Raw genomic sequence first — 22789 nt, 5'->3', positions numbered from 1 at the left:
GACACTGACAACGAGGATTTCTTTGGTTTTGAAAGTGACAACGAAGGAGAGAAGCGGAGAGTGGATGACGAAGCCACCCTGACCCTGTTCGTTTCCGACACTGGAGAAGAGGACTTTGGTGGTTTTAGTGCGCAGGAAGAAGAGAAAGATGGTGGTGAATGACTGACTTTTCTTCTTGTTAAAGCTGTGTCACTGCACCTGAGCCTAAAAGGTAGGCCGAATCTATTTTTCTGGTGTGCTGTAGGTTATTGTTATGTACTACATTTGTTACTCATTTATGAAGCACAGTACATGTTTCGCACTTGTAATTACCGGTACTTGTACATATACCTAAAAAGTTATGCAAATATTTACCCATAACTTGTTTTTCAAAATATTAATAAAAGTGTGTCGTTTGTGTCTCCAAACAGCCATCTCTTTCCTGACAATTCGCTTTGTGCATATTCTCTTACATATGATAAGTCAACATTGAAACACCTGCGGCTTTTAGTCAGGTGCGGCTAATGTATGTACAAAACAGGATTTTCCCCTGATTTTAGCTTGTGCGGCTAATATTCGGGTGCGCTTTGTAGTCCAGAAAATACGGTATGTAATTTTGAATTTGTTGTTTAGGGTATGAGGTCTGATAGCATTAATAGTTTTTCTCATATGTTATGGGAAAATGATTTAATATACTTTAATATAATTTAATTGAGGTTAATAAGGCTAGTACATACATGATACTCTGCACCAGGGCCCATTAAAGTCATCAAAAAGTAACCTGGAGATTTTTTGTTGTTGTTGTCAACTACACACAACTTTAACACCAAGATTTTCTTTGGGTTACTGCAGCCCAATGACAGTTTGAACTAATGCAGTGTCTTTATATTCTTCAATTATGAGGAAAATGTGATATTTGGACTGTTGCTGAAAATAACTTGAAACCATCTTGCAGTGGTTCAAAAGATTTTTCCTTCATAAACTTGAATCAGCTAGTGCAGATGCTCACTTATTTGCTGTTCAGAAAAGCATTTATTCTAATAATGCTACAATAAGATCATATCAGGAGATTTAAGTAATTCAGAAATTTACACGGTCTAATCTAGAAAACCACACATCGATCCTGCAGCTGTGGGATGACCTGCTTAATGAAGAAGAAAGAAATCTGCAGTGTCTGAAAGTGCATTTTAAGAGTTGTGTGCGATTTAGCAATAATGGGATAGAGTAGGAGGAGCTGAGCTCCTGCACAGCTCTCAGCTCCACTGAGCTGCTGCCTGGTTTAACCCTACCTTTGAGTTAAATTACCATAGATTGTTTTGTTTTGTATAAATCTGTTACACTCACTGTTTGGTAAGATATAATGTGTCAGGAAACAAAGATGGGTGCACATCAACCCATTTTTCGTTTATCAATACCTAGCAGACAATTTAATTTTCAGTTGTTTCAGCGAGAAGATCCCATTACTTACTGCCGTGTGGGGGAAATTACAGTTCAATTTAAAGTTCAATCATTCGTTTTATTATGAAAATAATATTTTGCGTTGAGGCAAAGAAGAAAATCTGAGTCAGCAAAAATCGGTATCAGCAGTTTATAACTCCAAGAAAAAAAAAAAATCACTTAAGAAAACTGAAATCACTTTCTCTTTTGTTATATTTTATTGGCTTGAAATCTATCACAGGTTCTCCAGTAGTCATTTGGGAGTTGCTCCAAAATCAAGTCAGTCTCTGTAGACTACCATCATAAAATGAAAAAAGACAAAAACAGTGTGATAACAGGCTGCTAGGGAATCTGTTTTAGATGGCTGATTTCCACCGTCATAACAACGGTAGTGTGGTCGTTTTGACTAATAAGTGTCCCGACTAGAGCAGTGTGATATGACCAAAAATATTTATCATGATATACATTTGAAAATTTGCGATAACGATATAACTGACGATATAACTGACACTAGACAAAATACTTTACAACTCCACAACTTTATTAGTGCAAAAAACCCCATCAATGTATTTTCACTTAAACAAGCAGCTGTTTTTTTTATGTGCATTAAAGTCATATAAAAATTTAACAGTGCAAATGCAAATTCCTTGCTGACAGTTTAACCAAAAGGCATTTCCAGTGGAAACTGGCCGACATATCCTCAGCATAACCATGTATAATATCCACAAAACTTAAAAAGAGGTATTACACACACAACACGGTAATATTATGTTGAAGCACAGTACGTATCACTCCACGAGGCGCCTGCCTAATATAGCCGTAATGCTCCAACAATCCATCAAGCGGTGCGGGTTCGTAGCTTAGCAAAGTCGCACTAAAACACTTGACAGATATTCGAGCACCATGTACCACATAAAATCGTTTCGAGGTCAGTAAACACAACCAGAATTCATACATAAGGCACATGGGATTATGAGGGGCACTGTCAATTTTCAGAAAAATTAAAGGATTGATTTTAAGTGTGCCATATTTTCCAAACAACACGGTAATAACGACGGCCTGCTAGCATGCGCTACCAAAAATAGTGCTTTGTTGTGTATCTGACGGATGAAAGCTAAACCAGTTCCACACCACTGAAGTTGCAGCATTTTTACAAACCAATTATGGTTCATCTGTTTCATTTAACGATCCACTATCGCTCTTCTCATTCTGCGTCGCCGACATGTGCGTATGTAAACAAAGGCACTGCGCATGCGCGTTTTACCCATATTCTGTCGCAATATGTCATTTTCCTATCGTTGCCCAAAATTACACTGGTATTACCGTGAACGGTATGATATAGCCCAGCCCTAGTCCTGACACATGCAACGTTCTTCCCTTCTCTAGATAAAGTTGCTGAACTGTACCTCACAACCATGTTTGTGCTGTTGCTACCTTTTGGAGCATTAATAATGGACTTAGGTACCACATTTTATGTCTTGCTGTGTATACATATAATGTAGGACAAGCACATTCTAGCCTTTATATTATTCTTCTACTTGGGACTAGAAGAATGAAGTATGCCTGTGCATTTCACCTGTTCAGTTTGTGGGTACAACTTGCTAAACGAGTTAGCACTTCGTTCTGATGTTTAAATATTGTAATTTCTGGCTCTCAAGAATATTGAGGAAACCAAAAGGTTAACTTTACAGCCTTTCACAAAAAAATGGTTAATGTCATTGTACAGAGTTATATCTTGCAATGTCCATAATGTCTTCTTTTACCCTTTGCCTCAACTCTGTAAGCAAATCAGTGTTATACTTTATACCACTGTAACACACAGTGTAGTATACTATTTTGCATGATTACCACAGTGACAGATTTGATTGATGGCAAGCGGCATACACACAATATGTATATCATTCAAGAGTGAGACGTTCAGTAGAAGCCCGAAGCTACAAAACTTGCCGCCTGGCTTTGCATGCCCAATACTGGAATGACTACAGATCTGGTCTAATAACCTGATGCATTATTTAGAGCTCTCTCAATTCTACTGTGCATTTAGTGTAATGGCCTGTCAAGCCTGAATGCAATCACAGAAGGCTGACTTCAGTGATCATTTGATGATATAGTGAAGCAAATGGGCATTTTGGTTCACAGTGAGTAATGAGTGTGAATGTGTACTGGGAGTAGTTTTCCTGTGTTCAGTAGAACTTGTTTTATGTTTTGTGTGTGTGTTTTTGTTTTTTCTGTAAAGGTCTTTTCTCATTTATACTGGTCATAATTGTGTAATATTACATGACAGCACTCACAGCTTTGTGGTTCTTATACTAGACCCGTGAAAAGGATTATTATAAATTTTAATCAGCCATAGCATTGCTTTTTTCTGCTGAATTATGGAGTATTCTTGGTTTTTGATAATGTATCACGTTTCCAAATACCAGCAGGACTTCTAAAGGCTTTTTTTTTTTTATGACTGTATGTGAGAAAGATCAGCACCACGAGACCCCCCCAGGGACATTGCATTGCCTGGATGTGATTTCTTTGTTTAGGAGTTAGTCCTTCCATCTACTGGCACTGCAAAACTACCAGAGGATATAACTTTTATAACACATACCTATGAGAATTTTAGGGGCAAAGATTGCAACAACATAAGGTTAACCCAGGTGGTATATGCATCTGTGGATTTGTTTGGTTTGCTTTGGAAACAGCCTCTTCAAATGTGTTTTGGGTCATTCTGGTGTTTGCAAACAAAATCCGGAATCCTGGCCAGCAAGGGTAATGCTCATTATTTTGGATACATGGAGCCCCAGTGCTTGAAATGTAAAACCTATGTTCATTTATATTTTCATCATCTGGATATCAAGCATAGCCATGTAATAAATAACCTGGGGGCACTGTCACATAGACATGAATTTTGTTAATGTTTGGTCATATGATTGATGATTAGCGCAGCTTTATAGGCCAACAGTCTCTGAAGGACCTTTGAGACAACTTGTGTACTTTGCACTCAGAAAGAAAGGGATGTGAGAAAGGGGAGGTGGGAAAAGAAACACAAGCTATGCACTGAGACGACAGAGAACAACAAGAGTTTAGGCACACCCTGCCTAGTCTGTCACTATAGACTAGTTGGAATAACAAAACAGGGTCGCCACAGTATTCGTAGAAGCTTTTTCACAGCCAGTATTGTGTGATGGTAAATACTCTCCAGCTTTCACACAAAACTACTCCATTTTAGTCTAGGTATAACTATTTTCTTATGTAGGATGCGAAACATTGCTCAGTTTTCTTTATATCACCTCGCTGGGGCTCACTGTTTCAGAAGCGAGGCTGAAAAGTCTGAAAAGTTGTCTGTTGTCTGCCTGTGGTCTGTTGTTTATCAGACGTTTGTGTGACCATCTGCTGAATTGGCTAAACAAATATTTGTTGACAAGTCTTACTGTACCATAGCACATATTCCTGGTTAAGGCATGTGGTCTCTGTTGAAGCTACTGTAGACACTTGATGCATGCAAAGAACAAGGGCAATGACTAGACCCTCTGTTTTATTCTGCTTTTGACCTTTTGTTGTAATGAAGACTAAACGTCCTTAATGAAATTGGACCAGGAGTTAGACCTTCATTTAACAAAACACCATTAATATTCACAGTTGAACTAACAGAAAAGCAACAAAAGTCGCTGAGACTTTTGGGCTGAATATTGTTTCTTAATTACCTGTGAATGATGAAGGACTCCGTCAAACTTTTTTATTATTCAGGTATGTCAGTGGCTGTTTTTCTTTTCTTTTCTTTAGGGTTTTTTTTTTGTTTGTTTGTTTTTTTAAGGAAGAGGGTTACTGGTTTACTTACCCTCCCTTTCCTTCACACACTTTAATCATTTTATCTCACTTTAACTGTAGAGTGCACGCAAAAAAAGAAAGAAGAAAGAAGCTTTGTGAAAAAGACAGTCATCGGTTGTTCATGAGGATTCTAGCCTTGTGGTGACATGTAGTTTTTTCTTCTCCTCAGAGTCAAATTACAGAGATTCAGCATTTTGAAGTTTAACAAGTTTTTTTTGTTGGTTTTTTTATATTCAATTCATATGTCTTCATTTTTTCTCCTTGGACAAAAACATAGAATTAATTTTCCCTGCAGAGAGTAGGATGAGGTGTTGCAGTCCTAAAAAAAAAAAGGGCCAAAGATTAAATTTAAAAAAACAAAGTGTTTCACTTTTTACAATCAAATAATTGAGAGACAATTAAAAATCTGACAGTGGAACTTTATTTTTATTATCTGTGTTCTCAAATATGTAGTGTTGTGCGTCAGTGTAAAAAATTAAATTAAATTATTAAGTAATATAAACATAATCAAATATCAAATCAAATATAATCAAAGTTTATCTATGCACATAAATGATGGAATTTAAAGCCATGCAGAAATTACAAGTTGAAAGCAATGCAAGAATTAAAGAATAAAAGTGCACAAAATGTAAAAGCAGATTCTGTATCTGAAATTCAACAGTCCCTTTAAACTGCTACATCTTTAGCTGACTTTTGAAGAAATTCACTCATTGGGCAGATCTTACAGATCCAGGTAGAGAATTCAACAGATCAGGTGCCTCAGCCTGAATAGCTGCACCACCCCGGGTCCTTAGCTGGTTGTTGGGCAAGCGTGTCGATTTTTCTTTTCTTTCTTTTCTTTTTTTTCTTGTGTGTGTGTGTGTTAATTGTTGCATACAGTTTCTACAGTGTTGTTTACTGTGTCTTTTTGTTTCCCCTTTTCCTCCTTTGATTTCATCTCTCTTTTTAGTGATGGAGCCCACGGTTGTGAGTACGTCCACTGTGGCCGCTGATGAGTTCGATAGGAATGTGCCACGAATCTGTGGTGTTTGTGGCGACAAAGCCACTGGCTTCCACTTCAACGCCATGACCTGTGAGGGCTGCAAGGGCTTTTTCAGGTACAAAAATTGATGGTTTTAATTTTCGCCTGTGCAGATATAACGTTTGTGTGGCCAGCAGAAAAAAAAAGCTCAAAATGATTGGAAAATATTGCATAAGTTACTGACACATGTACACACAAGTTGCATATATAATGGCTACTCAGATGCTTATATTATGATATATACAGTGGGGCAAAAAAGTATTTAGTCAGCCACCGATTGTGCAAGTTCCCCCACCTAAAATGATGACAGAGGTCAGTAATTTGCACCAGAGGTACACTTCAACTGTGAGAGACAGAATGTGAAAAAAAATCCATGAATCCACATGATAGGATTTGTAAAGAATTTATTCGTAAATCAGGGTGGAAAATAAGTATTTGGTCAATAACAAAAATACAACTCAATACTTTGTAACATAACCTTTGTTGGCAATAACAGAGGTCAAACGTTTACTATAGGTCTTTACCAGGTTTGCACACACAGTAGCTGGTATTTTGGCCCATTCCTCCATGCAGATCTTCTCGAGAGCAGTGATGATTTGGGGCTGTCGCCGAGCAACACGGACTTTCAACTCCCGCCACAGATTTTCTATGGGGTTGAGGTCTGGAGACTGGCTAGGCCACTCCAGGACTTTCAAATGCTTCTTACGGAGCCACTCCTTTGTTGCCCGGGCGGTGTGTTTTGGATCATTGTCATGTTGGAAGACCCAGCCTCGTTTCATCTTCAAAGTTCTCACTGATGGAAGGAGGTTTTGGCTCAAAATCTCACGATACATGGCCCCATTCATTCTGTCCTTAACACGGATCAGTCGTCCTGTCCCCTTGGCAGAAAAACAGCCCCATAGCATGATGTTTCCACCCCCATGCTTCACAGTAGGTATGGTGTTCTTGGGATGCAACTCAGTATTCTTCTTCCTCCAAACACGATGAGTTGAGTTTATACCAAAAAGTTCTACTTTGGTTTCATCTGACCACATGACATTCTCCCAATCCTCTGCTGTATCATCCATGTGCTCTCTGGCAAACTTCAGACGGGCCTGGACATGCACCGGCTTCAGCAGCGGAACACGTCTGGCAATGTGGGATTTGATTCCCTGCCGTTGTGGTGTGTTACTGATGGTGACCTTTGTTACTTTGGTCCCAGCTCTCTGCAGGTCATTCACCAGGTCCCCCCGTGTGGTTCTGGGATCTTTGCTCACCGTTCTCATGATCATTTTGACCCCACGGGATGAGATCTTGCGTGGAGCCCCAGATCGAGGGAGATTATCAGTGGTCTTGTATGTCTTCCATTTTCTGATGATTGCTCCCACTGTTGATTTTTTCACACCAAGCTGCTTGCCTATTGTAGATTCACTCTTCCCAGTCTGGTGCAGGTCTACAATACTTTTCCTGGTGTCCTTCGAAAGCTCTTTGGTCTTGGCCATGGCGGAGTTTGGAGTCTGACTGTTTGAGGCTGTGGACAGGTGTCTTTTATACAGATGATGAGTTCAAACAGGTGCCATTCATACAGGTAACGAGTGGGGGACAGAAAAGCTTCTTACAGAAGACGTTACAGGTCTGTGAGAGCCAGAGATTTTCCTTGTTTGAGGTGACCAAATACTTATTTTCCACCCTGATTTACGAATAAATTCTTTACAAATCCTACCATGTGAATTCATGGATTTTTTTTTCACATCCTGTCTCTCACAGTTGAAGTGTACCTCTGGTGCAAATTACTGACCTCTGTCATCATTTTAAGTGGGGGAACTTGCACAATCGGTGGCTGACTAAATACTTTTTTGCCCCACTGTATGTATTATGATATAAAGTATAGTCGCTGCCCACAGCTTCTCACACACACACACACCAGCTGACAGCATTCGTGTCCACACTAATGCTCGGCAGCAGGCCGAGAATACAAACGAGCCCATTCCTGTATTTAATGTCTTGGCTACTCCTTGCTCATTGATACAGACATGAGTTTCCAATTTCTCCAAAGACGAAACTGGAGCAAGTCATGATTTTGTGCCAGGCTTGTGTGTGTGTGTGTGTGTGTGTGTGTGTGTGTGTGTGTGTGTGTGTGTGTGTGTGTGTGTGTTTGATGTGTCCGTGCAGTTCCGCCTGTTTCTCTCAGCAGTGTTGATATATATAACGGGAGGGGAGGGGGAAAAAAAGACGGATGTTTAATAATCTCCTTCCTCGGCTCGCTGATGGCCCTTGTTTGAACTTTCACGAAGCACGTGTTTTTGCTCACATCTGTGTATACATTTTCATACATAAATGTCCATTACCGAGTAAATCATTGTGCCTTGCATCACCGTTTGTCAGGACAAATTTTTGTCCCGTAGATTGCCTTTGACTTACTTTTAGTCAGTCTCAGACTTGAAGGTCAAAAATATTTATGTGGGTCTGATGGCCTAGATAAAGTATGTTGAGCAAGCAATAGTCAGTTTATGTTGTTGATTTTCTAAGAAGTCAGTAATAAAAAGCACGTGAGGCTACCAGGTGGAGGAGGTCGTTGACGGTGTGTAACTAGACACAGTATATACAGAACTTTTACTTTTACTTTTAATTCAGAAATAAAATATAAAATGTTTAATATAAAATCTAAAATTTCTTGCACTCATTTATACACTAAATGGCCATTTTATTAGGCATGCCTATAAAATCTAATGCAGTCAAGTGCAACAACTCTGCCATCCAGAGGTTATATTAGATTTTCTCGACAGGGTCATAAAAATTGTAAGGATTTTTTTTCTTAAATGACCTGTACAGTAGCATTACAGCTGATAATAACTAATAACGAGAAAGAGTATGGATTTGTGAAGCCTTGGAGAAAAAAGATGAACAGAAATACTAACTGCAGTTACTTTCTATGTTAATGTCCCAAAAAGCTATTTATTTATTTATCTATCTGCAGTTAAAGCAGAGACGCTTAAACACCACAGTCAATATGTCTTAATAGGCAGATATGAAGTATGTGGACTGAGGTGATTGCTCAAGAATAATCAATGTATCGAGGCAGGCATTCATTTTTTCCCCATTTGATGTTTTTTTTGTTTGTTTGTTTGTTGTTAATTAATTGTTATGTTATTCTAAAAGCTTAATACTTCTTCTGTTATCAAGTTGAAAACTGATATTCCCAGCACCCTTTGATTATAATCCGAGGAACCTTTCTCTCAGGGAAATGATAAGAAGTCAACAAAGATCTTTGAATTTGCAGATTCTCACTTGACTGACAGGAAATCGTATTGCACGTGCCCCCTCTGCACTAAAGAGTAGCAGCACCTGTGACCCCCGTAGTGGTCATGGGTATATTCCGCCATGTATGTTTAATATTATGTTGTGAAAGAAACAGACCACCGATGCTGTTCTTAACAGTGTTGTAAATCATTTATTGTTTCAGTAGCCCCAGCATCAGTGTTCTAACCTGGCAAAATGACAGATGTCAGTTTTTTCCCAACATCCAGTTACCACAACCTGTGCTGCTGTAATTTATTTATGAAGCTTCTCCATTTTGTTTTTGTTGGAGATGATTCTGCTGTCTTCTAGTGTTATTATTCAGGTCATTACATTTAATCAATCTGCCCTTCCACCTTCTTAAATACAGCTGTTTTTAAATTGCACAAAGACGGTAACCTGTTTAGTCAGCATTTTTATTATTCGGTATCTTTTATTTATTTATGTAAAAGACCGGGGAAAAGTACAGAATTTCTTGATGTCTTGTAATTCTCTCAAAATAATTTGTCAAAAGGTTTCCACATTGCCTTAGCAGTTGAATTCAGCCAAACACTTTTAAGGTTCTTCTTCTCTTTCTCTTTAAAAATAAATAAATAAATGTTGTATTAATTTAATTCTTTGATTTTTATTTTTGTGCGCTAACAGACTTCATTATGTTTGTATTTTAATATACTGTGTAATGTGTACAATATATTTAGGCGCAGTATGAAGCGCAAGGCCACCTTCACATGTCCCTTTAACGGCAGTTGCACCATCACCAAGGACAACAGGCGCCACTGCCAGGCATGCCGCCTCAAACGGTGTGTGGACATTGGCATGATGAAAGAGTGTAAGTATGACAGGTCACCCATTTGTCTTCAGTTACTGGCCCAACCCGCATATGTAGGTGGATTCAATTTGGGTTCAGATTGCAGTTCTAATAAACCAGGTTATTAATTATTGAAGTCAAATCATTTCTATTTAAATGGCACATAAAACAAAAAAACAACAAAAGTTGACCTAAAATGCTTTCCAATTGAGCTATTAACATTTTAAAAAGATACATAGAAAGCATAAAAGCCACAAAAAGAAACAAAATAATTAAGATTAAAAGCATAAATTACAATAATTATATAAATAAATAAATAAATAAAACTTCTCTTATTAAAAAACAATCAGTTTTTTTCTTCTTTCTTGAAATAACTGCATAGCACATGGGCTTGAAAATGAAGCCACAAGCCTTTGTTCCCTGGATGCCGGACCTCACACCAATCCAGGATATAATGTTGGAATCCCGGACCGCCCAAGACCGACTTCCTACTTTGAAAAATGTACACATTGTGTACAGATTTGTGTGTTAGATACATTAAAGCATTCTTGTTTCTTTTTATTGAATTCACAGTAAAATGTACACATGTGGTGTTTGCTACCATGGGGGCTTGCTGTCCTGCTTGTAACCATTATGTAATGTTTGGTCTGAGGTCAAGTATCTCTGGGTCTTTGCTCCTTTAGTGTTTACATATTTCATTTGAACTAACAGTTCCTCCTCACATTGTGTACAGTAAGTATACTCCATGTGAAGTTTAAACACCTAATGTACCGTCTAGCCAGGGTTCTTCTTTCCACACACTGCTGTTTGTTTTTATAGTCTGTAAATAGCAGATATGTGTTTTCTTCTCTTCTGCTAATATCCGGATATTGTCCAAGTCTCTCCCTGCCAACCAAATGTCCCACTCCCTCCTCCAATAAAAAAAAAAGTTTCTTGTAGCGGCAACAACACTTCACTTTATTGCATGTGAACAGGAGCCAGTGTCGTTGCTGTTGCTGTTAAAAGTGAAAAAACAAAACAAAACCAGCAGCATGTTGTTGAGAGCCAGTTCTCTCTCTGCCTCTCTCTCTGTTTCTGTGAGCTAATTCAGTGGCTTGAACAACAAGGAGCGGACAGAACAAAGACAATGCATTCAGTTGTTCAGTGCAGCAGGGGTCTCCATATGGACCCATCCCCAGCCTTTCTCTTCCTCCAGAGAACAACAGACACCCTTTACCCAGCACAACATTGACATAGCTGTCAACACAATGTAGCACACAAATCCAGACTGAAAAGCTTTAAAAGTGGTGTACCTTAGAACTTCTGTTACTATAACTTTTTATACATTTCTTCATTTTTCCCAGTTTAACCCCAGATATTTCCTGTTCTTTCTTTGCATTAATGTTGTCTTTGTATATGTGTATGAGCTTAACTGTCATGCAAAGAATTTATTTGTGCACTTTTCTTCTCTTTTGCTGACAATTCTCACACTTTCTCTCGATCTTCCCTATCCAGTCATTCTGACAGATGAGGAAGTGCAGAGGAAGAAGGACCTGATTCAGCGGAGGAAGGATGAGGAGGCACAGCGCGAAGCGGAGAAAGAGGCACGGCGACCCAGACTCACCGAAGAACAGAGTCAGATCATTGCCACGCTGGTGGAGGCTCACCATAAAACATATGACGACTCCTATTCTGACTTCGGCCGATTTAGGGTTTGTGTCTTCATCAAATTAACATCATCCAGTCAAACATAGTTCACCTTATTTTACCATAATGGTTTTAAATTGATTATTGATTAATGAAACCCTAACCCAGTTTACATAAAAGTTTGGATTATTTTACAGCAGAAAAATAGCGTACTTTTAGATCAAATGCTTGTCTATTTTTTAATTTTTGCTGCGTGAAACCTTTACATGTGCCCTTTTCTCCTGTCTAGCCCCCTGTGCGTGAGGGCCCAGTGACACGAAGCGCTAGCAGAGCTGCCTCTCTCCACTCCCTGTCTGATGCCTCCTCTGATTCTTTCAGTCACTCTCCAGGTAAAATTCACATTCTGTGAAGACTTCGCTGGCAATCAAGTGAAAGCAGTGTCTTTCCAAAAACGAGAAAAAGGCTACAATTATAAGATATTAAAGCAGAAATTACTAATGGCTTGCAGTCAGAAAACACCCTTTTTTCCCCTCTTTCTGGTAGACATGTTTTGGGAAAATTACTAAGAGTGAACACCTGACTTGGAAAAGGATTTCATTTTCCAGTTCAGTTATTTTCACGTTAACTTATTTAATCTGCTTTACTGGGAATTCAGTGGAAATCGTGTGAATTACCTGCACTCCTCAGACACCTGGCTTCTCAGTTCATTACTGCATATGTCAGTAATGGTGTGAGCACAGCAAGGGTCATGTGCCTTAGCACCGGCACACAGCAGAGACGGATAGCTCAAAACAACCACAGCAAGCTCTGAAGCTTCCTATGTTCTCGGAGTTGCACTCAGAGGATATTCAGCGCACTTCCTGTTAGCTTAAAGTCGTAAAGCTTCACCAACAAGCCCTCTCTGTTTTCACAACTGCTTTATCTCTGAGTGCATATTCACACTGAAATGGTGTGAAATTGTTGCATGCCGTCATGTGACCACTTTACTCTTCTTGCTTCATGTTTGATCTCTTTCTTTTCCCCCCCCTCTCTCTGCTCTCTGTGTTATGATCACTGCAGAGTCAGTTGACACCAAAATGACTTTCAACAACCTGCTGATGATGTACCAGGATCAGGGCAGCAGTCCTGACTCCAGTGAAGAAGAAGGCTCCAGCTTTTCTATGCTGCCCCATCTGGCTGACCTGGTCTCCTATAGTATTCAGAAGGTCATCGGCTTTGCCAAGATGATTCCCGGTTTCAGGTACATGCGTGCACTCTGACTGATGTCAGTCAAAAGAATCACGAGTGTTTTCTGATTAACCTGACTCCAAGGCCTTTAGTGCAGCCAAAAAATGTTCTTAGTAATTATAAAACGATGTTAAAATGTCAAGAAAGGCTAATTAAATTAGAATAATTACTAAATAACATTACAATAATTGACATCTGACCAATTTTGTTTTTAGGTTGCTGATTTTTTTTTTCATTTATTCATCTGTGTGTCTCATGGCAGACAGTAAAGTCACTGACAGGAAGAAAAGAGATTTTAAAATGTTCTTGATTTTTTTTTTAGCAGTTTGGTATCCTTCACATTCCAAACTGTATGTGAAGCAGTTTCGTCACATACCAAACAATAACAATAATAATATTTATATTTATAACGAGGTGCAATAATAATTAATGTGCAATAATAACAGTGTGCAATACACATACACTTATTCTTCTTTTTTATACTAAGTTAATATACTGTGTTGTGTTGTTTGTTGCGTTGTGATGTGTCATATTGTGTCGTGTTGTGTTATATGTAGTGCCGACGTAGGACAGTTTTCCAATTTCATTGTACTACTGTACTATGCATGACTGTGCAATGACAATAAAGAGTTATCTTATCTATCTTATCTTAGGTGTGCGTCCGTGTGTGTGGCTCTCATTAGAATAGTAAAGCATATGCAGCTCTAGAAAAATCTAATCCTTTATTTGAGCCATTTGTATGTATTAATGCTATTTCTTAAATTTGTAAACTCAGTAACGTATTGTATTATTTAAATAGTTTAGTCTGTTACTGTCTTCGAGGAACTGTAACCCACATAATTTCCTTAGGGATTAATATATATTCTGATTCTGATTGCTTAAATGTGCTTTTGCGATCTCTCTTTACGTATTCTTTATTTGCTTGTCTCAGTGACACTTTACCTAAATTGGTGTTGAGGACTTTGTACTTGTTTTTTTTCTGCCTGATTTGTTGTTGTGGCATAGTGATGGCTTTGGGCCAAAGGCCATAGATTACACAGATTGCGTACTGTACTCTGTCTGCTTACTTGAGTAAACGAAATCCAGTTTCACAAAAACAATTTTAAAAGAATTTTATTACAGTGGAAATGATTTTCTTATGACTATGAGTGAAACCTCTTTGAGGAGTAGCAAGCACAGTATCGAGGACAAGCCTATATCTAAGCTTATCAGTTTCTTTTATCTATGCTGGCATGTTTTTTTTTCTGGCAGTTCTCATTGCAAAACAGTAATGTCAAACACATAGCAGAGGAGCTTTTACACAGCTGAGTCACATGCAGGCAGGCAGGCATATTTTCTTTTCTACTCTTTTCTACTTGTTTGGACTAAGATAGTAAAACGGTTGTTGAACCTGAAAACCTGTGTAGGTGTGCTATTATGATCAGGAATCAGTAAGGGAGTCATTATAGAGTCAGATCTATGAGCAATCTTCATTTTCATGTACATTTTAAAACAATTATTTTCATGTTTCCATAACTACGGATTTTCAGTCATGATATCAGCATAGAGTTAATGAATAGTTATTTATTTATAAAATAATTAACAAAACCAAAACAGATGATTTGTGAGATGCACACAAAGTTAACAGATTGTGATAGTTTGGGGTTGTTGTTTTTTTTGGTGGTTTCTACAGTAATCTGTACAGGATCAGAGGGACCTTTTAATAAAGACACATATCACTAAGTCATGTCTTACTCCATTGACACAGATTGAACTAGTTGCCTTCTACAAGGGTACTACTTCAAAACTATACAGAAAAATATTTGGAGAGGGATAGAACAGCAAAATGGCAATCTGTCTTTAATGGGGCAGCCATTTGAACCTTGAAAGGTGCTTTACTGATTACTGAAATTCACACATGGGTGCCAAACATTTTCAAGAATGTGCTAGACTGTGCAACAAAAAGGAAACCAAAATTGAAAAGGCAAATTTCACTTCACTTTTTTTAAATTAGTAAAAGCCTGAGCTAATAAAACTGCTAAATTTGCCAACTTATCTACCTATATACTATATATGTTACCTATGGATGCTGCCCCCTTCTGCAGTCCTGTAAATAGCAAATGTATTTTCATGATTTCTTCAGTCCCTAGTGCAGAATAGATAAATAACTTATTGATTATACCATCCTTAGTATTAATTCCTGGATCTCCTTTCATACCAGGTTATGTTGGGCACCTCCAGGAAAAACTGATTTATCTTATTTTATTTTTTTCTTTCTAAACACATAGAATAAATTACATGTCTACAAAAACAAATTTAGAATGGCTGACCAGGGTCCCACCTTCCACACTTGAAACTCTCTCCTTGTGTTTACGTTGACAAATCCACAGTGTTTCGTGGGGTCAAGGCTGAAACGAGTCAGGGCCCGTATTTCCTGGAAGTTGTCATTCCTCTGTTTCCTTCTGTAGAGAGCTGACTGCAGAGGACCAGATTGCTCTGCTCAAGTCCAGTGCCATTGAGGTGATCATGCTGCGTTCAAATCAAAGCTTCAACCTGGAAGACATGTCCTGGAGCTGTGGTGGACCTGACTTTAAATATCAGATCAGTGACGTCACCAAAGGTCAGTCCAAACATCAGTCTAAATGCTGCCATGTTTACTGCTGTAAGGACAAAAGAAAGACAGTGTTGAGATCTGCCTACTGGTGTTTTATGAATTTTAGTTGGGGTTTTCTTTGTTATATATAATTGTGTGTCTTCTCATTTGCATGCAAAATTTAGCTTTGCTGTTTCTTATTAGTCTGTACAACGAGCCTAATTCAACTTTGGTAATTAGGCAATTGTGCGAGCCAGAAATTGCCGGGTTTTAGTGTAAACAAAGCTGAGAATGAAAATGAAGTCTTAACAAGAATTGGTTATATTTCTTTGATCGCCTATTTTCACTGAAATGAGTTGTAGGTTACACATTTTAATGGCATGGTTCTCTTCTGCAGCGGGACACACTCTGGAGCTGTTGGAGCCGCTGGTAAAGTTCCAGGTGGGACTGAAGAAGCTCAACCTGCAAGAGGAGGAGCACGTGCTGCTGATGGCCATCTGTCTGCTTTCTCCAGGTAGTGTAGGTGTGGAGAAAGGACTGTAGAAGGAATGATTTGAGTATAGAGGTGTATCCTTCTTGCAACAGAAAATATTTGAAACATTGTTGCCAACTTTGCTATTATTTGTGCATATGTCCACTTGATTATATAAAAGTGACAAGCAGCACAAAGCTTTTAAACGAATTATGACTGGATCCTCTGCTTGTTCTTCAGTATGCTAGTTCACAATAAACACAAATGATATAATCCTTTCTGACAGTTAGATTTCAAAAGCTATTTTCTGTTCCCTAACATCAAACCACTGAGTCTCTTCCCCCCTCCCTCATTGCAGACCGCCCAGGTGTGCAGGATCATGCACGGATCGAAGCCCTGCAAGACCGACTGTCGGAGACTCTGCAAGCCTACATCAGGCTTCACCACCCGGGAGGGAGGCTGCTCTACGCCAAGATGATCCAAAAGCTGGCCGACCTGCGAAGTCTTAACGAGGAGCACTCCAAACAGTACCGCTCACTGTCCTTTCAGCCGGAGCACAACATGCAGCTCACTCCACTGGTGCTGGAGGTGTTTGGCAGTGAAGTCTCCTAGAAGCAATCTCCGAACCTCAGTTGGTCGGGGAGGAAGCTGGCGGCAAGACCCCAGTAGGTAGAGAAAAACAGAGAGAGGGGAGCTGAGAATGTCCTGGTTGGACTAGATGCAGGTGTGGTGTATGAAGCAAATGAAAAAGAGAAAGTAAATTGTGTGTGTGCGTGTCTGCGTGTCTGCGCACGTGAGTGCGAGTGCGACTGCATGTGTGTGTGGATTCCCATATAAAGAAGTCTGTCTTGGTGTAGAGGCCAAGATTGTGCAGGAGAGCAAGCAGATATGAAGAGATAGAGTAAACAAGGGAATTTCAGATAGTACAAATTAAACTATACATATGACTTCTGGCTATATACAGTGTTTTTGTCTGTATTTAAATCAACAAACAGCTGCTTCAAATGCCTGGACATTACCTGTGTGTACCTGTGGTGCACACACCAACACAACAAGCATACTCAGTTATTCATTTAGCCATTCAGTTGAGCTACCTCTTGGTTTTACTGGGGTTGTTTTTATATTTACATCACCAATGTGAAACTTTTACTCAGAACAATTTAGATACAGTACGCATTACATTTCAGTTTACCAGTGCAAACGCAGTGCCTGCACATTACTTTGAATTTTTTGATGATTTTCAGAAATCATGTATTTTTATGTGTTTGTTTGTTTTGGGGTTTTTTGTTTTTTAATCTGCTTCTCTCCAAGGCAGCATATGTATATGACTTTGTGTACAAATCAAACACATGCCTTTCACCTTTCACCAAAGGTATGGTCAACTACTTTCTCAAAAAGCTTCCAGTACCTAAAAATAACCTTGCTGCTCCTTGGCTTGCTTCACTCATGCAGCCGCTCGGCAAGTTGTCTGACTAGCCTCACAGCCTATGAAGGAAAATGTTATATTATTATAGGTTTATACAGCAGAGTACAGAGCTTAGACTGTAATTTAGTGAGGTTCTGATAGGACCTTAGGGTGCCTGGTTTTGAGGTGAGAATTAGCCACTAAATGTATTAGCTACTTTTACACTGCTAACTGTCAATCAAACCAAGCCAACCTTATGGCTTGTTGCTCTCTTTTGAAATTGTTTTCATTATTCTCCTCTCTTGTTTAATTGTTGTTATTTTTTCCCATGTAAATAGAGAATTGCTATCAAATGTATCCTAAGCACTGTTATACCACCTTTTACTCAAGCCTATGTATTGATATACAGTATCTATGTTATCACAGATTTTAAAGGGCTAAAATGCCAAATCTAACTGGAATAGTAAATTGATGGCAAAGCAAAGGGCCTGCCTTGTTAATATATAGCTGCATAGCATACTCAGAATTGGCATAGCTACGGATATAATTGCAATAGATATTTTTGTTGTTGTTTTTTATATGTCACTTCACCTTAAAAACAATTCCATGAATTGTTCCTCCTCAGTATACAGTGAGCTCAGTGGATGGAGAGCTTGGGAAGCTGTTTCAGACCTCCACAGATATCACACCCCTTTCGTTTCTGACTGGGAAGCGGATTTTCTAGAATGTCCAGGGGCCTGGTTGTGGTGGTGTTGCTGCGCACGTCCTCCACCCGGGCCCTCCTGTTTGATGATGTATGCTGCGTGGCCCTCTAGTGGCTGCATTGTGTAAATACCAGGTATATATAAATAATGTCTGCCGCTGTACATAGGGCTACATAGATTCTTTTGTTTTGTTTTTCCTCAAAAATATATATGCAAACACAACTGACTTTTTGTTTCTGATCCATAAGCACCATGTTCTCCAACACTATGCTCTTTGTTTTGTCTTTGATCTTTGTTTTTCTTGTCTTTGTTCCTTTTTGGGGGGGTATTTAGGAATGGCTTAAACAGGGAACTGCTTGTATATTTGACACACTCAAACGATTCTTTGTTTAGTGGTTGACTGATGTGAATATCCAAGGTTCATTCTCAGAAAAAAAAGGACAACCTAAACAAACCGTGCTGCTCTCAAATATAAGCCATGTAGATTACTAAGCTAGCTATACACCTGGTACATTACAGTACATCAAAATGATGACTCCAGAACCTTGGACATTCTCATTGTGCCATCTGCTGAATTCATATGCTATTTATCTGTGGCTTTTGGAAAATGAACTTGTATATGATAAGAACTTGTATGCCTTCTCTCTGCTGTCCGTCATCTTTGGCTTATGCTTCATCAGACAGCATTTAATGGCTTATAAACCAAACTGCCAAGAGACTTTAAATGCTTCAGTTTACAGGCCAGTAATATATGGCTTGCTGCATGTGGGATTATGGTAAAATTATACAAGACAACATATCTTTTACATCAAGACAATTCCCTAAAGTAAAGTCGATTTCCTGCCAAGTGCTCATGATTTCACTAGAGGCAGTGTTGCTTAAAGGAAGTCATTTGAAGAATTAAATATAAAAGTTTATATTTTCTTTTTCTTTGTCCTGTATTTGCTGTGTGACAAAAGAAATCTTTTAAAGAGTTCCTGCGATTGACCGTCCGGTCCACATTTGTCACACACAGATTTTCCTTCATCTCAGTAGACCAGGGTTACTCTGTGAGGAAGATGGCGAGTTTTTCTCACAACTGCTTTGTGAGAAGTTGTGACAGGTGTCGCTTTGATCTGTTTTTAAACTGTTTTTAAACAGTTTAAAGTCCATTCAACATCACTGTGGCTTTATTCCAACTCTCTGCAGTCACTGTGAAACGCCACAAGCTGACAGCTGGGGCTCGACGCTTAGATAATCCGCATATCACAAACCGTTTGATCGCTTTTTTCAGTGTTCCTGTAGTCACATAATAGGCTTGATTTATTTTGTATTATCATTTAATTTTGCCCTCTTCCTAGAAATCATCGAGATATATATAATATAATATACTAACAGAAAAATCTGCACGCCCCACAAATTACCCTGCTGTGATTGATCTTTAAGGAGTTGAAGCTCGAGTGTCGTTAGGCAGTACCATTTGTATGTATAGTATGTCAGTTTGATGAGGGGTGTGATGTGCTTGGTTACTGAATACTGACTTTTGACTTCTTTTATTTTTTGGAAAAGTCTCCATGTTGATTTTATTTCGAAATACATACTCCTGTATGTAGATATGGCTTTGAAATTGTTCTGTTTCCTTTTTTTTTGAGATAGAGGTTGCAGTGTTGACTTGTGTATGTTTAAATACAGTAGGAGGTTTGATGAATATGTAAGTGCCACAGGGAGAGTTCCCTCCACACACGAACAGGGTAAAAAGAGGAGTTGAGTTTGGGGGTTTGAAAACCGAACAGGAAAACTCTTGTGGATGTATAAAACGAGCAGTTAGTATTTGTGTAGTGATAGAGTTTCTGTCATAAAAAGAATCCCCCCCCCCCCTTTTTTTTTTTTTTTTTTAAACGAACCGAATGTCTTATTGCTGATTTTTTTTTTTTCTTTTCTCTTTCCCAACACGGTATACAGCTCATAAATAAAGTTAAATTTGATTGTGGTTCATTCCCAGAGATTCCTGTTTGGTTTCATCGTGATAGGCTGCTCAGAATCAGTTTTGGGTTTTTTAACTCTACATTGTAGTTGTTCTAATACTGGAACTTGTAATCTATACATCAGTGGAAATCCGACCTCAAAATAGATGGAGCCATCTTTGTTGAGATATCCGTAAGAACTGCGACGTAACACAGTAACAATGCCTGCAATATACAGCTCATGGTACACTATCACCAGCAAGCTTTACAGTTATCATATTCGTAGATGTTGTAGGAGGTGTTTTGTGTGTGCGTGCGTGCGTGTGTGTGCGTGCGTGTGTGTGTGTGCGTGCGTGTGTGTGTGTGCGTGCGTGTGGGCGTGCATGCGTGTGTAACTGTTGCCATTACAAATCCTGTCTGAAAACATGTATGAAAGCCTTCACAGAGGACTGTTGGCCATCTCCCGTGCAAATGATTTTAAGTCTTTATTTTGTATTCTTTCTGCGCCTCCCTTTAGGACAGGGATTGTAATGGAATCAACATAATGTAGTTCTTACAAAAAAGAGGAGTGTCCACAATGGATGTATTATTATTATTATTAACCTTTATTTAACCAGGAAAAGTCCCATTGAGATTAAAAACCTCTTTTGCAAGGGAGTCCTGGCCAAGAGGCGACAACACGTTGAAATTCCAAAGTTACATACATATTATAAATAACAATTACATTTTAAAAACATTTTTCTCTGGCTCTCTCAATCTGGACTTAAAAGCATTTAATGAAATAAGATCTGCTATCTTCCAGTCTTTTTGCATCATGTTCCATGTGAAAGGGGCAGCATAAGCAAAAGCCCTCTTTCCCAGTTCAGTTCTGGCAAATGGAACATTGAGCAATAAAAGATCGCTTGAACGCAGGCTGTAAGAAACAGTACTTCTCCGTGTGAGCAGATCGCAAATGTAGGTGGGCATTTGTCCAAGCAGGGCCTTATAAATAAAGATCCACCAGTGAGCAAACCTCCTGGAGGACAACGAAGGCCATCCCACTCGAGCGTACAGATCACAACAATGGGTCAAGGCCCTACAGTTTGTAATAAACCGTAAGGAGGCATGATAAACTGAGTCAATCTTATGAAGTACACCATAATCTACCTAGAAAGAAAACCTACCTCTTTTAGCTCAGATTTTGCTTTAGCATTTGCCTCTGTTTTTACTTTTATAATATTTGTATTCATGTTGGTATTTATTGCTGTCTAATGAGTCATACTTCAATGATTACCTCAGAGATATCTCACAGATTTGGGAGAGTCCAGCTAAAGAATTCATTCTTTTTTTTTCTGTTTGGTCTTTCTTCTCAGACTTGGCAAAGGCATTTTTGTTTTTTTACGCACAAAAATACCGGGAGTGTTTTTTAAAAATAGTGCCTGCACTCTTACCATCGGGGATCTGGCTAGGATGAGGCTGCATTCCATTCCATTCAGACCCGAGTATCATATTTAAGGAGCAACTGCTCACTTTTGGTGATTTCAAACCAACTTTTCTTTTCTCTCTAATTCTCGCTGTCTCTCTTTATTCCTTCTTTTTATTTGCTTTCATGTCAAACTGCTTCAGGTGTACACTGAATAAAATTAGAGAGTTTTTATTGATCAGTCAATACTGAGGAACGCTGTGGTCACATCAACTTTGAGCTGTGTGCCATAACATGACCCTTTTCATGCAGGAGAGGGTGTTAACAAAGCTGGCTTCAGATGTTCCCCGGCTTAATTTGAGCAGGAAGGTTGTCCAAGTGTGCGATTGGCTTCTTAATTGGTACTCTGGCAGCCACGTGTATTGATGATTAATTTATTTTTATTTTTTAAAAAATAAGGAATCAGTTTGAATTTGGTATTGAATCCTTTCCCTGCATTGTGAACCCAAATCCATACCACGTTGAATTTCAATGCCTGAACCAACGAAAGCACTTAATATAATGTTTGTAACACATGTATACTGATCAAGCTACTAGCCATAAACTGCCTCTGTAGGTCAGCATCATATGGCTCCAATTATCAAAGTCACCTAAATTCTAATGTAATTGCAATTTATCTTTTGTCTCAGATCTTCTTTTTCTATTATAAATTGGTGTTTATGTAATGTTATTTTTGTCTGATGTTTTGCAAATCAAAAATAAAAGGTAGTACATAGCAGTAGGTCTCTGTGTGATTAGTTTTTAATGTCTTAACAGTTTATTTATTTGGTAGCTTTTGATTAAAGTTTCCTTTTTCTTTTCTTTCAGGTGCCATTAAAAAAAAATAATGTTATAGGAAATTAATTTCTATAATTTAAACGGCGCTCAGAGCTAATTGAGGAAATTCATTATGAAATGATGCTTTGTCCATGTAGACCCGTGGTGATGCACTTTAAACTTGTTTTATTTTGTCGTAACGAAGTAAGAGAAAGGGTTCAGCTCTCACTAGACCTGCATATGTGCAGCTATTACTACTTATTCAAACTAAAATTATGTTATTTG

The 22789-nt window shown here is 38.6% G+C and overlaps 1 protein-coding gene across 2 annotated transcripts in view; it reads left to right on the top strand.

The window, feature by feature from the left end:
• The window catches only part of LOC309707200 (vitamin D3 receptor B), a 32790-nt gene extending 10324 nt beyond the window's left edge, over nucleotides 1–22466 (top strand). For both annotated transcript variants that reach the window (XM_082534374.1, XM_082534373.1), the window contains 8 exons: nucleotides 6182–6329; nucleotides 10228–10358; nucleotides 11832–12028; nucleotides 12253–12352; nucleotides 13023–13203; nucleotides 15638–15789; nucleotides 16160–16276; nucleotides 16593–22466. In XM_082534374.1, the coding sequence (XP_082390500.1) occupies nucleotides 6184–6329; nucleotides 10228–10358; nucleotides 11832–12028; nucleotides 12253–12352; nucleotides 13023–13203; nucleotides 15638–15789; nucleotides 16160–16276; nucleotides 16593–16846 (1278 nt within the window). In that variant the 5' untranslated portion in view covers nucleotides 6182–6183 and the 3' untranslated portion in view covers nucleotides 16847–22466. The remainder of the gene's footprint in view (nucleotides 1–6181; nucleotides 6330–10227; nucleotides 10359–11831; nucleotides 12029–12252; nucleotides 12353–13022; nucleotides 13204–15637; nucleotides 15790–16159; nucleotides 16277–16592) is intronic.
• The last annotated feature ends 323 nt before the right edge of the window (nucleotides 22467–22789 follow it).

The sequence above is a fragment of the Aulonocara stuartgranti genome, assembly GCF_965226115.1.
Source record: "Aulonocara stuartgranti genome assembly, chromosome: 5".
Lineage (NCBI taxonomy): Eukaryota > Metazoa > Chordata > Actinopteri > Cichliformes > Cichlidae > Aulonocara > Aulonocara stuartgranti.
The sequence above is the reverse complement of the archived record's forward strand: the minus strand, read 5'-3'. Positions and strand labels throughout refer to the sequence as shown.